Source organism: Drosophila guanche, unplaced genomic scaffold (assembly GCF_900245975.1).
Source record: "Drosophila guanche unplaced genomic scaffold, DGUA_6, whole genome shotgun sequence".
In the NCBI taxonomy this organism is placed as follows: Eukaryota; Metazoa; Arthropoda; class Insecta; order Diptera; family Drosophilidae; genus Drosophila; species Drosophila guanche.
In genome coordinates, this window is record NW_022995744.1 from 5,933,400 (window position 1) to 5,952,795 (window position 19,396).

Below are 19,396 nucleotides of genomic sequence, written 5' to 3' on the forward strand. Positions count from 1 at the left end.
TGCAAACTGCCACTAAAAGTGGCACAGACACACACACTAAGACTTTGCGTTAAAAGGCAGTTCTGTGTGTAATTTATGGCTGGGAAGATGATAAATGTGGGTTGAGATATTGTTACTGAACTTTGGTGAACTTTGCTAAAGGAAAAAGCACTAAAATCTGTCATTTAGTGGGAAATCTGACGGGACATGCAGTCTGAAGTAGTTCTCAATTAATTCTCTCTTTCTATTTACCGTACCCAAACATAACTCAACTTATTAATTAATAATTTCGCAACAGCTAGTAAATAATTCAACAATCCAAACAATGTCCATTGTCACCACTTTGATCGCCTCTCAATTGAGTTGCCCAATTATCGCATCTAAGGCACCGTAACCCCAAACTGATTGAAGCCGTTTTCCCCCACTGCCAACACTGCCACAACAACTGTATCGGCACCTAATTAGGTATGCTAATTAAGTAGAGCTGAGAGCTGCGGCTGCCCTGATCGGCAGCACTCATAAATAAAGAGCAGCCGCAGCACACACAGAAAAACCACCACTAACCAGGTCGTAAATTGTCACCAGCCGCGAGACCCAGAGGCCCGCGAGAGGCTTTAGCGCTAGTGACATGATCGTGTACAATGGAACAGCCAATAAATCCAGTGGCAAGTGGCAAGTAGTGGCCACTGGCCACTGGCAAGTGGGGCGTGGACAGGCGTACAGGCGAATGGGCCCACATGGAATCGTGTCAGCACTTGGCTAAAGACAAACATAACTTTCGGTTTTCATGGGCTTCTGCTTGGGGTAGAAGTTTTTCCACGTCTGTGACTCGTGTGTCGCCTATTTGTATGAAGTTATCCGACAAAACAAAACGATTTCTGCATGCCAAGCAATTTCTACACACAATTGGCATATTAATTTTACAGAAATAAAAGGGAATGCAAGTATCAGACGATCCACTGACTGACTGAAATGCATTCAAATTGCAAGAGAGGAGTTTAAAGGTTCTCTGGTAAGGGTTTATCCAACTTCAAAGCTGACATAACTACAACCCAAAAAAATTTCCTCAACAAATACTTTGACTGCGTTGCAATTTCTTTTGGCATTTGTTAGTCGCTTGTAACCAAATATCTGCTCAGCCTCATATGGATACATAGCCGATAAGACTGCATAACTTTTGTTAAAAATAAAAGGCACTACATACGAGTGGTACTCACCTTTCAGGGAGCTGTTCATGCACATGGGGCACTGATCGTTGCGGAACATGCAGGAATAGCAGCGCTCGTGTCCGCAGGTGTCGATCAGTTTCCGTCTCTTGCCCTTGTCGAAGGAGATGCGGCAGGAGGGGCACACAGAGCCGCTGGCATCGTGTTCCAGCAGACGTCGTATGGACTGGAGATCTGTGGAAAGTGGAAGGTATCAAGTGTAAATGTGAATGTCTTCAAAACGGAGAGGGGTTACAATACTTGTACTAAGGACTAAAAGTGTTTCAAAATGGTAATACGCAAATTATACACTTAAAGGGTTGCAAAGGCAGGTGGAATTTTATGTGAAATATTCCAGGAACATATCTAAAGGCAAATAACCCTTCAACGTTCATGAAGATAAATAGATCTGCTAAAATAGGAACGTTTTATTTATCTTTGTATATTTAAACTGTCTAAGCAAAAGAGTTGATTTATCTTATTATCTTGAAACATTTATCAACAATTCAAACGATTCAGATTCTGGGGCAAAGATTTGACTACCATTTACCATTACCCCTCCACGGCTGTGATCTTGCAACCATTTTCCACTCTCAACGTATCCAAATGCAAAAGGAAAACCCAATGGCCACAAACCAACCACAAACAAATGCACAAATCTCAAAGTGCACTTGTTTTATGGCCACCGTTTGCATAAATTGCCTCTCTGTCAATTAAATCGCGGGTTTGTGCAACTGTCAATTGTCTGGGACTCGAACGCGGACTCAGAGTCGGAGACCAAATCCTACGAAAGAAATATTCGTCTCTCCATATCGTTTCTTTGGCTCTGTTTTTGTTTTTTGATCGTTTGTTTGGGTATTTAGCTCTTTTTTTTTTGTTGCTGGCAACCATTCAATCCAATGCCAGGAGGCAGCAATCAGCGGCATTCTTTGCATTGGCTGCCGCTGCTGCGCTTTAATTGATTTAATCTGCGGCTGGTTTATTATTTCTATTAGCACTTTGTCTTTTTGTGTCAATATAATGTACGAGTACCACTACGACTAGCTCGTAAAAAGGCTTGCCACTTGCCACTTGCCACCAAATCATCAGCATTTTTATGACCCAGTGGAACGGAAGTTTTGTTATTGTTTAAACGAAGGAACTGCTGACTGCTGAGCCGCAGGGCAGTGGCAACCTTTTCTATCTGTCTTTCTGCAGTTGACAGATGCTTCTGCTCGATGGGCTTTTTTTGTTGTTGCTGCAACCAATTTGTGGCTTTTAAAATAAGTTTACCTCTTGCCATTGTCATTCCATTCCCTGTTTTCAATTGCATTCTGTACCCCAATTATTTGTGCAATTCGAGAACGTCAGTTGCAGTTGCAGTCGCAGTCCATCCACAAGACAGACCCCAACCCCAGTACTCATTCCATAAATTTAGCCACCCCTGAAGCGTCAATTGCTTTTGCTTCTGCCGCTGCTGTTGCATCGGTGGCATCTGCTGTTGCGCCTGCGCACACGACACACCACACCACGCCACACCACACGATGCCACCGGCAATTGCCGTTGACATTTCTGCAAAATGCAAATTGTGTTTCTTTCTGCCTAGGCAAATGTCAGGCGGGCAGCACTTGTTGAACAGAACCCGAACCCCAAACAGTTGTTCATAAATTGTGCCATGTGCTATGTCTGCCTGCCCCTTGCCTTCCTGCAGCGGTTAACGATTTGCATGGTCAGTCCCCATTCCATTCCATTCCATTCCATTCCATGCCATCCCAGAAATGCTGACTTTTTGCCAGTGAAGTTCAAAGATAAGTAAGGTACGAGGAGGTACGCGTAAGGTATACCATTCCATGTGGGTTGTTGGATTACCCGCCACTCCAGACGTGCCAGCTGTAGCTCTGTGGCAGCCCACGCCACTAGCAGAAAGAGCGGGAGAGATGGTGAGCGAGGGGGGATAATACCCAAACTGCGGTTTTTGATTTGCAATAAATAAGCGAGCCAACGAGCAGGAGAGGAAAACGAATGCCGGGTCGGGTCTGTGCTCGTGCCTGTGCCCGTGCGCGAGTGTTTGTCAAATAGTGGGCATGAATGGCTATGGAAATGGATGTGGATGTGGCAGAAGTCGGAGACCCAAGCGCTGCCGCTGCTGCTTGTAATCCACTTTACAAACCAACGACCGGACGTGGTTCTCGTTGGCGTCGTCGAGATCGAGGCATTTGCTCTTGCCAGGGTCCCTGTCTCCAATCTCCCTCTCCCGCCAAATGGGACAGCTGTCGCTGCACGAGTGTACTCCTGCTCGTACTCGTAGTCGTACTTATGCCATCGATAAAGTGTTATCGTCGAGGTTCGACGAAAGTCGAAAGTCACCTGCCGAACATGATGATTTGTGGGCTGGCTTGGCTGGCTGTCCGTCTCTGTGTGGGCTGCTGCTAAAGCGTGTTTCAGAGGGGTTATCGATACTTAAGAAGAAAGCAAACGAATTTGATCTTTACATTGGCACAAACACAAAACATCAAGCATCACGGGAAACCTAACCTAAGCTCCCCACATCTTTCTTTATAGAGGAAATTTATTGCCTGAACAATGGGCAAGAGAAATTCAAAAAATCTCTCACTTATGCAAGTGGATTCCCGGTTCCCGTTCCCAGTCTTTCCACTGTGCACACATTGTTTGTATCTTCTAAATGACTTCCTGTGGAAACCACTCCTTCCTGGATACATCAATAATTATGTGCATATATTTATGTATCTCTGATCTATCCTAGACAAGCAGCTAAATGTTCTGTGCACTAAAGGAAATGTGGTGTAATTTCACGGATCTCAAGCAAATTTAATTGTGCACTTCTCAGGCATAAGCTATGGCCAAAATGAGAGACGACAGTGCTGGCTGATTTATGGAGATGGCTAATGGCTAATGGCTGTCGAGTCGAGTCGAGTTGAGTCCATTGCCCTGCAAAGAAGAGATCAGATCTCTCCTCTTTTGTGCAACAATGAAGCCTGGCATAAAAAAGGGAAAAATGGAAATTCTCGTGGCTGGGAATGCAACTAAATCTAAATTGCTAAATTATACGAGTGCCAGAGAGTACCAGCAGCAAGGGACGACTCTCTTCTCTTGCCCCCGCTGTACGCATGCGCGACGTCTGTGGCGGCTTCGGCAGCACAATTTTCAGTTGTTTTTCGCGACTCGCGTTGCGGTCTGCGCTAAATTGATTTGAATTTTCCCTCGTTTGACCTGCGCTCCCTCCCCACTCCATCGACGGCTGTGGCTGGCTGTGGTTTGCCGGTTTGCCCCCTCAATGGATCCAAGTGGTTTCCATGTGGGCGGTTTATTTCTGCTAAATTGGCAAACCGCGCTCGGCGGTGCTGCTGTTGCTGCCCCGTGTGTGGATCGTATGTGTGGGCGATATCTGCGTGGCTGCGTTTGCCTCTGTCTGTCCGTGGCACTTGTTTTCCTTTATGTAATTTCTTTGCAAATCATTTTCTTAATACCCAACTTGGACGTAATTCAATTTGCGGTTTCTCCAATGTTTTCCACGAAACTTCAGTCCCAAGGGAATGATTTGCTGCTGCTTCTGCTGATGGAATGTGGAATGATGTGCCGCAGAATGATGGTTAGCTGCGAATTTGTAATTTGTAAGTGTACTTAAGTAGTAAATTGGTAAGAGGAATGCTGAAGAAATGTTCTCAGGCAGCGCACCGCAAAAGGGCAACCCGAACAAAGCAAAGAGTTTCTAGTGGGAACGATGGAATTAACAAAACAAAGTTCCACGAGCGAACCGATGGATAGAAACAAAGTTCCACTAAGGAAATAAATAATGCAGAATGGATCCTTATATGGTTAATTGGAAACAAAAAATGAATTGCGGAAATACGAATGAAACTAACAAATGATGAAACGTACCAGACACAAGACAAAGCTTTTAAATATCTTTTGGGTAAATGTTATGATAATTATAAATGCCACGAGTCCCCACCGTGTCCATAGGAAATACTCTAAAGCTTACAAGAATGCGAATCCAAGCCCTTTATCTGTTCATAATCTCCCATCGAATGGAATAGAATAAATCAGAAACTGGTTTCTGATTTGATGTGCCTTTAAAAGAGATATGGCCAAAACAAAAGCCAACGTGTTGCTCTTGTTCTTCTGCTTCTGCGAACAGTCTGTCAGTCAGTCATTAAGCAGCAGCCAAGACACGAAAAAGCGAGACAAAATGTGTAAAAAAAGTGTCAAACTGAAGTTGTAATAAAAAAAATACGCTAGAAAAACACGAACACATTTAAATAAAATGAAGCATAAAATGAATCTCGATTGTTGCTTAAATATACTCGTAGGCAGAACAATAGTTCGTTGTTAGACAGGCGCACAGACAGGCTAGGTCAGGGCTATTCTAAATAGTTAATTGCAATATCAGATAGCTCAGGGTCAATGGGAGAAACGCCAGACCATGCCAGAAGGAGGGAAAGGGCGACATAGCACTCCCGCAGAGCCACTGCCATTGAAAAGTGCGTATTCATTACAATTGATTGACAGACATGGACTGAACTGGACTGGGACTGGACACAGACGCAAATCAATTCATGCTTGAAGTGCACACCCAACGGACCATGGACCATTTACCATTTACCAGTCACCACAGCTTACCACTAAAACCACCAGAGTGAGGCTCCAATGGGGGGGGGGGGGGGGGGGGCACAATCGACAGACGGGCTTTTGGCAGCCTAAAATCAGATTTCAGCAAATGTTAGTCCAGTGGCATGGAACATTTTCCCTTCCACTGTAGCGATTTTCCATTGTTTTCCATTGACTTTGGCCTTTGGTTTTTGTATTGTTTTGTTAATATTTAATTGCTTTTTAACATATTTTTTATAATCATATTGTATTTTATAGATGATCGTTATTTTATTTAAGGCCCTTTGTTTTGGTTCAAACATTTTCAAGTTCAATGCGTGGGGTGCAAAAGTTTTGTTTTACATTTTAAGCTTTTGCGTGGGTCATGGTTCAGCCTCTCGGCATGAAATTCATTTGGATTGTGTGTGGTAAGAGTGGTATCTGTGTGGATTCCGTTTGTCAGTGAGATGAGTCACCTTTCCTACGAGAGTCGGAAGTGCATGGATCAGCAGAGGTGGTAATTACATAGGTACATTTGTGTATATGTATTTCCTGGGATGGATCTGCAATTTGCATTATTCAGTGGAACTCATGGAGATGAATTTTGACTCATAAACTCGACTGATGGATCAACTTTATTTATGAGATGACAGACGCTCTCCCAAGCGAAAGCTTAAAACGAAAGAGAATTAAATTGAAAACAAATGGAAGAGGGAGAAAGAAAAAAAGTACTTGGAGGAGCGTTTCATTCGCTTAGAAGAAAACAAAAGAGAACGAGAGGCACAGAAAAGAAACAAAAACAAATCAAATTAAGCGCGAAATTGGTTATTGGCTCTTGCTTTTTTTTGGGAAAGCAACGATGGGGATGCAGCAAGGGATATGTAAAATGTAAAATAAACCCAGAAACGAACTGTTAAATGTGTCATAAAAAACTTTAAGAGCTGTCGCTGTCCGGTTAAATGAGTCGCAAGCATATCCCGTGGACCGACCCCCAGACCCATTCCCATACCCAGACCATAAATAACCCAAATGGCCGCTCGAATGGCAAATTTCGTGAGATTCTGCACTTTGATGCGCTCTCTCGCAGCAGTTCGTGAAAACGTGAGCCTCAATGTTTGAGAAGAAGTTACCTAAGCGTAGCCGCCGGGCCTAGAAGGGTCCAGTGGCACGGGCAGCGAGGGGGAGAAAAAACGAGGCGTAGCCATCGTTCACTTTTCATGGAAAACCCTCTCTCTGGCCACTCTCGCAACTCTGTTATGCTTTTTGGTCCACTCTAATCAGTGCCATGAAGGAAATTGTTGCGAAACCTTAAAAAGGAATGTCTTTGGCTCAACTTAATCTTCCTTTACTCCCATTTAACTATGATATGCTCAAGTTAGTCTCGAAGACAAGAAACTTCACATTAAACCTTGTCCATCATCTGCTTGTCGTCTTCTTGTGTGCTGGAACCATCAATTTACCATTGACCCACATTCCCAAAAAGGCAAAGCACCATCCCGAGAGCGAGGTGATGTGTCGATAAATGTCTTCATTAGTCAAAGCCAAATCAAATATAAAAATGAATATTTATTGCATTTAAAAAATTGTGCGACACATTCAAATGTGTGCCAGCGGCCGGAAATTTGCCAACGCACGCCGAAAAAAAACCAAACCAAAACAAAACACAGACACAAATACGAATGCGAATACTATAATCCCCAAATGCGAATAAATCAAATGGAACTTCCGCTAGAGCGTGGGCTGTTGAGAGCGCAGAGAACGTCAGGGGGCAATGGGGAAACGAACCCGTTAGCCAAATGAAAAGTGACAATTTTCATGTGGAAGTAAGTCTTCAGAGAACCAAAAACCCCCAGCAGCCAGACATCGAGCAGCACCCAGCCAGTCAGCAGTCAATGCCGAGAGATTTCGTACTTGTAAACTATTTCTTTTATTTTTCATTCGAGTGCGAATTTCGAGGGGAAAACCCACGCACGCACTAAAGCAGCCACAGACCCAGACAAGGTGTCCGCCGCGGCACACGAGATACCCCTCTAGTCTCCCTCTCCGCCTATGTCTTTGGCGATTCATTCATTTCCAAAATACGCCCCAGCTGCACTCACAGCTGATTCATTCATTCAGGTTCCCATTCATGAGACATTTTTGACAAACAATCTTCGAATCCCAAACCCAGGTTTGCGGGGTCCAGCCGATCGCCTCTGTCCATAATTGGCAGCGACCATCGATCAGTGGCCTCGGCTAATGCGGGTTTCGAACTCCGTCTACGGACTACACGTTGCAGTAGGTTGAAGTTGCAGTTGTATGTTTCCCTACACAGATTTAGTGCAAAGCCAAGGCGGTTCCACCTCATGCTAAGGTATTGAGATTTAATTGGATTCATGATGCGGGCATTGGGAGACAAGAGAATAATCTAGGAAGCTCATCAATTAAATTCTTGGTATAAATAATCCATGACCTAAAGTACAGAAACACTAGCAGTAAATTAAATTTTCTTATAGGCCTAATGATTTCAGTTTTACTTTCCCCACAAATATCTCAAAGAAGACCTTGGCGCATCTTCGATTATTTCAGGGTAAAGTCAGCGCATAAATGAGGCATAATTATGCATATGAAATATCAGCAGCTAAATAGTTTCTCATGTTAACTCTCGCTAGTCGCGGTGCGGCTTTGTTTTTGGGATTTTAAAAATTAGATAGAAATTAATTAAACGAAATTAAGTGGCTCATTTGGGATTCGAATTTCTTTAAACAAAACAAGCGCCGCTTAAATTAACTACTCAGTTTTCCAACTCCAAGCAATATTTAGTGTTTGAACCTTCAAGGAATATATATTGAAATATCTCAGATTTGGAGATGAGTTCTGGACTTCTTGGTTTTTGCGGTGTCTTGCTTCTGCTGTTTGCTAATAAATCTCAAATAAATTTGAATTGCTAATTCAATGCTTAAACATCAATTTACGTTGCTATCTTAATTGTTTTTTAAAGTTGTTAATGTGCTAAAATCAATTCTGGTTATGCGAAATTCACACAGAGAAAAAGATGGAGGACCAAAGAAATTCGAAATTTGATTGCAGAATAAATGCTGTCTGCTATTTATGTGTGTATATTTTAGACGCTCACAGAGATGATCTTTTTGAAGCTCTTCTGCCCAAAGTTTGACTTCATTCTTTTATCTTAAAACCAATAATCATTATGTTATCTTTTATGGTTTAATTTTATCTTAACGGCCCTATGGCACAAGTCTTCTATGAGCGATTCCATTTTAAAATTCTATAATTTGTTTCCATAATAATTCTGTTTTGGTTGTCAAATATTATTGGCGACATTAGCACATCATTAGGGGATTTGTCCGTTGGCTTCTTTCTGGTTTCTGGTGAGATCTTTTTCTAGCCATTTGTTGGTCCATTATGGTAATGGACTAAAAGCGGCTTTTCGGACTCCGAGATGTTGCAGAAGTTGGAAACAAATTATAAAATATTTCATTCCACTTGGGAATGGGGCATAAATTTGCATAAATTATCCAATGTGGGAAAACTAAGCCCCCGATCCCCCCAGGTACTGACAAGCTTTCAGCATTTGTCCGCCGCGTTACGCGACGCCATCGATGGCTATCTGTGTGCCCCACTGTGTGCCCCAGGTCCGTAGCCCAGCGATGAGCTGCATACAAAATGAGGCAGCCCCGGCTCGTATCGGTTTGCTATCACGTGTGGGCGCCACTCTCTAAGTTGTGTTCGTAGTGGGATCGAAGTAGAGTGGATACCTCAACATAATGCAACACCTTCTTTCCAACCCCCACTCCCCCATTCCTCCACACCCTATAATGTGTGTAAGATTTAATTTCCCGTCTTTCTTTCGTGAATCTATCAGTTTATTGTATCGTTTAAGGCTCTTTCTTTGGCCCGTTCTATCGAGTATCTGTATCTGGCATCATTAATCAATTCCTTCTTTCATTTCGGGGCGTGGCTGGTAAATATTTTGACCAATATTTCGTGCCAGTTTTTGTTTCTCTCTCTCTAGTTTTTTTCTGAATTTTTAATTTGCTATAAATAGAGCGTGTGATTGAGTTGATTTTCAGTTTTTCTACTTCAGAATTGGTCGTAAATGTGTAATGCCTTTTGATTGATTGATTTCGGTTTTTTCCGATGGAATATTGGCAATATTTCTACATGTAAGTGGTACTTAAATTTTGAATTTGATGTCTGACAGATTGAATTGGATCTCATTGGGCAGTTTAGGGTCTGTCAATGAACGGAGATCTTATTATTGGTAATATCAGATGGCTGCAACAAAAAAATAACCTCAGTTATAGATGGAACACGATCATCAACGAGAAGAGCAAAATCACAGCAGCTCAGCCAAGAGCATTGCAGGTGTGTGTTTTTCCATCTGTCAATGGACGACAAAACCAGTGTAAAACCTCATGTTTAGCCCCACTTCCCCTCTCTGCTGCTTGGGCAATTTGCCACGCTCTTTAGAGTGTATCAAATTCGAAAATAAAACCAGCCAGCAACAAATTGCCATCGAAAAACGTGATCGAGTTGACATTGAAATGTGTTGTTGGAAATTGTTGGCAAACAACACATACCGAACATATCTCGTACTTGTACTCGTTTTCGTATCGCCCTATGAAATCAGCATAGGCCTGCACATAATACTTTTAAAGTATAGAAAAATCCAACTGTAGAACAGAATAGGGTGGAGCGAAGCGAAGCGGATCGAAATGCTTCAATTGATAATGAAACTATTTAATTGAGAGTTCAGCGCCAGAATTAACCTCACCAATTCCACTAAATTGAAAAGCCTCAACATCAATTTGCGTCTCACTTCAATTTGATTTTGAAATAAGCGACAAATATGTTGTATATGAATATTTTTTTCTACTCCAAAACGATGACATAAGCCAAAAAAGTATTTCGGGCGGGGGGTTTATAGTTGGCTCTTTATTTCTGCTTGACTTGTAAATTGTTTGACCGACAGGTTAATAAATCAAATCGCAATTCAAAGTTAATTCTCAGCATGGCTATAAATGCTCCAAAGCCGCAACATCAGTGACAAGACTTGCCATCGATTCGTTACAAATCGGTGCTTACAGAATAGACACACTCGAAATAGAGATGATATCATGCAGAGACTTCAGTTACTTTATTAAAACCTTTCTGGGGCCGAAACAAAGCTGATTAAAATTTCTGGGAAATGTTTTCTGATTCTTCTGTTTTCCGGCTAAAGTTAAGTTGCAGGAGAAAAGGGTGGAAACAATATTTGATTAACTTGTGGATAGAGTAATTAATTTCAATGTAGGATAGAAATAATTATCTTAGCGAGAATATCTTCAAACAACTTCAGCTATTACTTGGCCATCTATTATTTAGTCACATCTGCCAAGCGTTAGAAATGGGACTGTCTTTCCAGAAGGAAATGCTCATAAAACACAGCTCATATAATATCTAAAAATATTTACACGTTCCTTATTAAAGCAAAAACTATTCCATTAATTTCCGGTTAGACTTTTCCCACTACAAACACCACAAAAATTTGCAGGCAGCAAATGGTAGCTTGTAATTATAATCGTTAAAAGGGGAAACTTCTGCTTCCAGGAGCTGCCCTACAGAAGCTGTAAGTTTCTCTATAAAATGTTTTCTAGTGTTTAGTGACTCTTTAGCAGGGGATCTTCAGATTGAAACTTCGTTTAATTGCATGTTAATTGCTCTGACCAAGACCCAGACCAGGCCCAAGAGGAACTGCACAGAAAGATCGAGAGAGAGAAAAGCACTGTGCAGGTCGGTAAAAGATACAAAGAACAGCTAAGAAGGAGAAGAGAGAGAGAGGAACATGGTCAACTTTGAAGTCATTGGGGACTGTGGACTGTGGACTGGGGGACTGGACTGCTGTTTGCTCTGTTTCTGCTTCTGTTTCAGTTTCAGTTCTTTTTCTGTTTCTGCTGGTAGTCCCCCAGGTTTGGTCTTGAGTTGGAGCTGGAGTGCAGGTACAGGTCTAAAACAGTTGCACTCATTTGTTGTCCCGGTCGTTGTTCGTTGTTCTTGTGTTCGCCATTCTGTTCTGATCTCTCGAGTGCCAGTCCAGTACCTACTAAAGTACGTGTGGTTATGGCCCGACTCTGCTTCAGCTTCAGCTTCTGCCTTTGCCTCTGCCACTGACTCTTCGTCTGAAAACAAAGACAAGTTTTTCAAGTTTTCCGACAGGGGCACATGAAGTCATTCAAGTGGAAGCAGCAACAACGAGGCTGAGGCTCAGGCTGGACGGTAGTCAGAGGCGGTGGACAGGCGAAAGGCATTGCTGCCTCTCTGGAGCTGCTGCTGTCATTCGCACTTGAAGATCAAGTGATATATGTCTCGCTGTCTCTCTGTCGCTCCGAGTGTGTCGCTCTCTCTCTCTCTCTCTCTCTACCTCACTCGAAGACAAAGTAGAATCTGAAATCGACAGACAGCAAAGATAGATAGCCGTGGCAGTCCAGTCGTATATATTTACATGGGTATCAAGGCAATGGTCTATGGGGAATCAATAAGCTTCGATTAGATAAGAATCGGCTGCGAAGGGGGTGACTAAGTTGCTCTACAAGGTGTCATATGTACACCACTTCTCACTTGCCACAAGAATTGTGAAATGACAGAGTGCCCTACAAAGTGAAATGCACTCGAAGTGGAGTTTAATCTATAAAAATTCACCTTTTCATATTCAAACAATCTTTAAAAGCTTCAGCTTTAAAAAGTAAACACCAAATGGTCATTAGAAGTGAACTTTCATACGTTTCACTCTCTCTCGCTTTACCTTCTACAACTATTCTGAATGTTCTATTCTACTTTAATGGTGGAAAGTGGGTTGCACCTTTATCGCCCGCGCATTGAGGTTTTTTAGTGGGGGTTTGGTTAGATATAGAAACCCCCAACGCTGTACAAGGCGAGGCACTGACCCAATTCAAAGCCCCATGAATATTCGTAGGGCTTTCAAAAGTATTCATTGTGGTTTCTATTCGCAGTCAAGTGTTAATTAAATTAATCTAAGGGCTCTTGAGGTAGCGGAAGCAAATGAAGCGTGCCCTTTTAGGGTTTGCTTGTGCTTCCACATTAATTTTGGAATTTACTGACAACCTCAAACCAGATTCAATCAGTTCGGATCCGTTCGGACCAGTGTACAGCACACATTACGGGCATTACGTGTATTATGGGTATGGCTATGAGTATTAGGAGGGGGCATTGGTATGGCAAACACTGTAATTGGCTAAAAGCATCAGCCAATCTTTATCACGAAACCTGTCACTTGTTGCTGTTGTCTGCAACATAACTTTTGGACATAATTAAGCCATCCAAACGAGCTGGCCAGTCCAAAATGCTGGCCATTTGCGTTGACATTTGTCGCACACGAAAAACACTAATTAATTAAAATAAACTATTTAAAATGTCGACAATTTCTGTTTTGGCATTTCGTTGCAACATTTTTGGCATCGTATGAGTGGTGATATCTTCATTTGTTGGATTTCATTCCATAGATACTCGGTAGTCCCAGTTCCAAACAATCTACTGACAACCTGCAAACCCCGGGGACTGCTACTCCCCAATCCTTGCCATGGAAACACATCAACAAACAACAAAAGAAAAATCCATTCAATGTTAGTTCTAAGCTAATCCCCTTGCTATGCAGTACTCCTGGTTGCCGCAGGAGCGTCGTGAGGTAATTATCCGTGAGAAGCCGCCCTTGGTCATCTCCAACAAGCGGTTTGCCAGCATCCAGGCAAATGCCAGCCAGGCAGCCAAGCAGGAGCGGCTGTACCGCCTCCAGCTGCGTGAGCAAGCAGAGGAGCAGCTGCGTATCGGCGGGGAGGAGCTGCTACGTCAGTTTGGTGGCAAAAATTTGGTCATCACAAAGGCGGAGGAGTGCCGGAGAGAGCTGCAGCAGCAGCGGGAACAGGAGCTGGAGGCCAAGCGACTGGCGGAGGAGGAGGCTGCAGCCGCTCGACGGGAGGCACAGCGCACGCAGAAGGAGCGCATAGCGGCAGCCAAGAAGCTGCTGGAGGAACTGCGTCCGGGGCCGCGGGAGCTGCAGTGTGCCCGACTGCAGAGCGAGGTGCTGCGCAGTGTCCAAGCCCAGCGAGAAGTGCAGGTGGTGTTTGCCCAAGCTCTGGAGCAGAAGGCGGAGCAGGACAGGCGCATATACCAAGAGCAGGTGCTCAACGGGATTGACGATACCCAGCGGCGTCGGTCCGAGCGCTGCCAGCAACTACGGGAGCACAAGCAGGAGCTGCTCGGTGCCATTGCAGAGCGGGAGAGGGAGCGTCAGGCGCTCAAGGCTGAAGAGTACGAGCAGGCACGTCAGGAGCGGGAGAGGAACCAACGGCAGTTAAGGGAGCAGCAGCACAAGGAGGAAGAGATGGTGGCTGCCAGGCGGCGCCAGAAGCGGGAGGAGGCTCTCGCCTCGCTGGCCATGGCGGAGCAGCGTCATCAGCGCCTTCTCATGCTGGAGGAGGTGGAGCAGGTGCAGTGCGATATCCACAACGAGGCAAAGGGACGCCTGGAGCAGATGAAGCAGGATCGGGCACGCAACCGCGTCCAGAAACGCATTCAGCGGAACGAGAAGCTCGCCCAGTTGCTGGCTCCTCGCCTCCACTACAGCGCTGGCGAGGATGAGGCGCGCCACAAGCGCCAGCTGGTGGAAATGCAAAAGGCTCACAGTGCAGAGCAGGCCAAGCGTCGCCAGAGTCGCGAGCAAGCCAAAAACTCTCGTTTGGCCATCCAGCGGGAGGAGGAGCAGCTGGCCCAGGCCGCCAAACAGCAGGCAGAGGCTGACAAAAGCGATGCCATCGATCGTCGGCTGAAGAACGACCTCGTCCACGTGCAGTTCAAGCGGCAGCAGCGCCAGGAGCAGCTCCAGCGGGTGCGGCAGCTGCGCCAGCAGTTGGACGAGCAAGTGAGGCAGCGGCACGAGGAGGAGACACGACCCGAGACCAACTACAATCGGGAGGCGCAGCTGGAGTGTCTGCGCGAGGATGCCTTCTTCTTCGACTATGCCCACCAGCTGATGGATGAGGCCCAGGCCAGGGGCTGTCCACTGAAGCCCTTTGTCCGGGCAGTGGGGCAGTACAAGAACGAGAACCGCATAGGGGCGGGCATCCGCGTGCCACCGCATATGGTGACGCGCCTGCCAATGGGGCGACGCACTGCGGGCGACAGCGCAGCCGAGACGGAGGTCAAAGCCAAGTCAAGTGTGGAGGAAGCCAAGCTGGTCGAGGAGGAGGAGCAGCAGCGGCGCAATATCGAGGAGAGCCTCAAGAAGATTGAGACATTGGTGTTGGCCGAGGCCACAGCCAAAGAAGAGAGCAAGAAGGGATAAATACTGGCTGGAGGATCATTCATTTTATTTGGTTCTCCCACTCCACACACAATAAAAAGAAACCCCACAACCAACCCGTGAATTTCTGACCCTCCCAACTTGACTTTGTTTCTGGCTGTAACTTGAAGTCGAAATATTTGGCATGGTATTCCATTACGGAGGCAACCCAAATGCGAGTCGTATTGAATTGCGATTAAAAGTACGAATATACGAAATCCAATTCGATGTAGGATCGATTTCCAATGCCATTACTCACTGGAGTAATCGAATGCCTCCATTAGTGGTGCCGTGTGTCCATGTCCCATGGCTAAGTAACGACATCATCAGCGCCACAAACACACAAGGAGCTCTCATTTGCGTCACTCTTTGAGTGTCGGGGTGAAAGCTCCTTGAGATATACATATGGATATAGATTGAGGTAGAGTAGCACAAGTGAAAAATTTTAAAGAGAATACACGAGAATTCATTTGCTAAGGGTATTTCTTGTTGTGGTTTTTGGTTTGATAGATATATAGATATCGATATGGTAGATTATCTACTGAGACAGAAGTTTAAGGCATTGAGTAAGCGAGTGAATTATCTGGTTCGACTTGTCACTCAAATGGGGTTTGCCAGAGGTTCGCCTTTGGGCTTTGGGGTTTGGGGTTTCTCTGTTTGCCTTCTTAGCAAACGTCTGGCAATGAATGGGGTGGCGGGGATTGTGGGGCATTTGCGGGTATTAGTATCGGTGTTGGTGGTTTTTTGGGTATCATTTTGTCTATTTGCCTGACGCTTAAAAGTTTTTTATCTTTCTGTAGTTGTGGTTCTGGTGGTTGTTGTGCCTGTGTCGTCGTGAACTTGTTGATTTTAGATACAAACGCGAGTCGCTGTCGTTGTGGCCTGTGACTGTCGCTGTTGCTGTTTTCTGTTACTGCTGCTGTCAGCGTTGCTGTCGTACGTTGTATTTGCGCAACCAAAAAGACAACAGAAAAAATACAATTCAGCTCAACAGCCAAAGTGAACCTGAACCTGAAGGTTAATTGTATCTTCTGCTATGTTTTTTGTGCATTTTGGTGTGTTTGAAACGAAACGAAACGAAACGAAATCAAACCCCAAAAGGAAGCCAGACATTTATGAAATATTGTGTCCACACATTCGTCAGTTCTCAGAACTGATGTATGAATTATGAATTGGGGCGGCAGGCACACAGGTAGATAATTCCTTTGGTTCTTTGGTTTCTCAGTTTCAGCCAATTAGTTGAAGGATTTGGCATGGAAACTGGTTATGAGAACACACGACTAATTGTGTTTAATGAGTTGGCAAATGAAGCAACCCGACAGCAGAGACTCGTGTCGGTTGGATCGAGTTTGTGTGACAAAATGTACTACAAAATAATATATCGAGGAATACTTCCTCTTTGCCAGCTCTGTGACGCTTTTCGGATGATCTAATCCCCTGTTGGCTGACCAAATTAAGGGGTTTGGCCTAAAAGGTTTTACCATTTCAATATTTACTTACAAATGTGTGAAGTTTACTTCTACGAAAGATGTAAATTGGAACCAAAACTTACCTAAAAGTAGAAAAATAAATAAATATTAAAGTTATTGTTAGAAATAACAAAGTACAAATAATATATGTATATAAATAATATAATATAATACATAATATGAATAAATGCCTCCCACAAAAAACCTCCTCTAAAATAAAAATAAAAATAAACTTTTTTGTTGAGCTAAATGTACTACAATGCCCTAAACATTTTAATGGCTCATTAAAAGCAACAAGACAGACAAACAATTCCATGAAATTTAAGTAGCACACAGAATCATAAAAGCAAAAACACACACATGTGGCATCAAAGGCATTATGTGTCTCACTCTCTCAAACAACCTCTTGCGGACTGCCACAGAGCAGGCTATTCAAGAAAAAGATCGACACAGAGCAAAGTATGTATTTGTATCTGGTGCGAGTCGATTGGAACTAATTGCCTTGACATTTCGCTCGGATAACCCATAACCACTCCTCCCCAGTTTGAGTTGGTAGTTTAGGGTTTTGCAAAATACTTGACAGCAATTAAGTGTGACGGAGAGACAACTCGTAACATGGCGCTACTCTCCCTGCCCAACTGTCATTTCGAATATTTTTAATAACGTGCGAAATGAAAGCCACATTAATCCGCATGGGTGGTATGCAATCTTTAGACAATTGAATCTACTTTTGTAAGATTTTACAGAACTTAATCGAGTCAAACGAGCGATTAATCGATTTATGAGTACCCTAGCACTGCCACAAGTGGTGTCAGGGACGTGTCAGCCAGATAATGCAGAAACCTTCAGAATAACAATAACTAGAATAACATTACAATCAAGGAATCGTGTCTTACAAAAACTCGATTCGTGTGGCTTGCTTTGTGTAATAAAAATATAATCACAAATAAAAACATTGAGCGTGAAAAATGAATACAACAAATGAATCTATGAATAATCGTAACGAACAAGAAATCGGTCTCTGTGCAGCTCTTCCGCTTTGCATTGTACGATTACTTTTGTATCCGTAATTAATCAATTTCTGCTTCGAAATGTGCATACAAATAAATCGCACTCGCATTGTGTGAGAAATAAGCTGCAGCGGGGGGAACGAGACCCAGAGCTTGGTTTTATAATACAAATGTTGAACATTTACGAGACAAAGGCGCAGCTCTGACGCGGCAACATGTTGCCGACGAGCGGCAGAGAATAAAAGTCCCCAACGCGGTGGCACTGAGGAAAATATTCGCATGGGACTTTTGCTAAGTGTTGAAAAAAACAGAGAAAGGAGAAGCTGCTGGGAAGTGCAAGGGACACAGACAGTAACAAGACTTTTTTGATTAGTTATGTTTTTCGAGCACAGTTTTTGTTTCTAGTCTTAAGCGCTGGTCTATAATTTATGTTTTTAGCTGCATTTAACCGGCAGGCAGGCAGACTGGCAGGCCACCGATCGCATTTTGGGAGTCGTGCCTGGCCGTTTGGGCCATGGAAATTTGACAGAGGGGCCCGGACTCTGAGGCAACGAACTAACTTCCTTGGCCAGTTGCCGTTGGCCTGGCCTGTTCCATTCCGTTCGGTTTGTGTTCCATATCGCCCATTGAACATCGCAACGCATAAATCAAACTTTGGACTCGGCGCAGAGGTTTTTCTTCAGCACACACCAAGTCCCATACAAATTGTCGGCTTTGGTATTCAAAAATGTTTGGCTATATCAAGTTGCGCTCCAGCTTCTTGGAAGTTGGTCCACAGACCTCCAAGCCAAGCCAAGCCAAGCCAGGCCAGGCCAGCGGTCGCTGGTTGGTCCAACAAATTTATTGCCTTTTAATGCTGCGAAAAGTTCTTCGAAAGCTTCTCCTTCGCGCTATCCCCCTTCTACTGTAGCGTTGACATTGTAGCGGTAAATGCTGATAAATTAATTCGCTGCAACGTGTTGCAACGTTGCATGTAGCATCCAGGTTGCAGAGTGAGTCAGCGTATCCCAAAAAAGGTTCGACAAGAAGCTGCCACAAAATGTCAAAATAACGGGGCATGGGGGGGAGCTTTGCCAATAAGGTTTTTTGGAAAGTTTATAAATTACAAGAAAATGTATAATGAATATTTTATGCACAGAAATTCACTTCTAAGAAGGTGACCCATCCGTCAATGTCCAACACCCTGCGGAATACAGAATGATTCAAGTTTAATCTCTCTAAAAGTGTCGGATCAACATTTTGAATGTCATTTTTGTGTACTGAATACAGCAGAAAAGCATTAAATAAAGAACAAAGAAAAAAGTTGAAGAAGCTCTTCCTGTTCCGCTATTGTTATTGTTGTTTGTCCCATCTCAGAGATGAGTCTTCTAATTAAAAGAAATGTTTAGTCATTAGGCCGTAATTTCACTGGAGGTGAAAGTCAGAGCTCTTTGCGTGGAGAGGAAAGACGAAGACAAAGCACAAAGACACTAGTAAATCATCATCTGAGCGGCAATTAAACAGAGTGGGAAAGAAAAACACTTAATAAATTACCGCAATTCGACACGCCCACTTTGTAAAAACAAAATAATAATAATAATAAATAATAAACAGCGGCCAAAGGGGGAAGCCATAAATGAATGTATGAATGAATGCGAATACACCCAAATCGCATGTACATTTACCAGACATTACTCACAAAATACTCGTAAAAAGCAATCCCAACTCGTTTTGTTGTACTTTGCGCACATTTTCAATTTCCATATGAAGTGCCCTTCATATATACTGATTTTATTTATTTATGGCCCACGCGTCTGCTTTTTTGGCAAGAC

At 43.7% G+C, this 19,396-nt stretch overlaps 2 protein-coding genes across 6 annotated transcripts in view; one reads left to right on the plus strand and one right to left on the minus strand.

The window, feature by feature from the left end:
- The window catches only part of LOC117579128 (protein TANC2), a 46,767-nt gene that overhangs the window by 16,810 nt on the left and 10,561 nt on the right, over window positions 1-19,396 (minus strand). For all 5 annotated transcript variants that reach the window (XM_034264865.1, XM_034264866.1, XM_034264864.1 and 2 more), the window contains one exon: window positions 1,197-1,379. In XM_034264865.1, coding sequence (XP_034120756.1) covers window positions 1,197-1,379 — 183 coding nt within the window. The remainder of the gene's footprint in view (window positions 1-1,196; window positions 1,380-19,396) is intronic.
- On the plus strand, window positions 13,418-15,134 carry LOC117579130 (trichohyalin). Its single transcript, XM_034264869.1, has one exon. The coding sequence runs from the start codon at window positions 13,418-13,420 to the stop codon at window positions 15,107-15,109; it is 1,692 nt and encodes a 563-aa protein (XP_034120760.1). The 3' UTR covers window positions 15,110-15,134.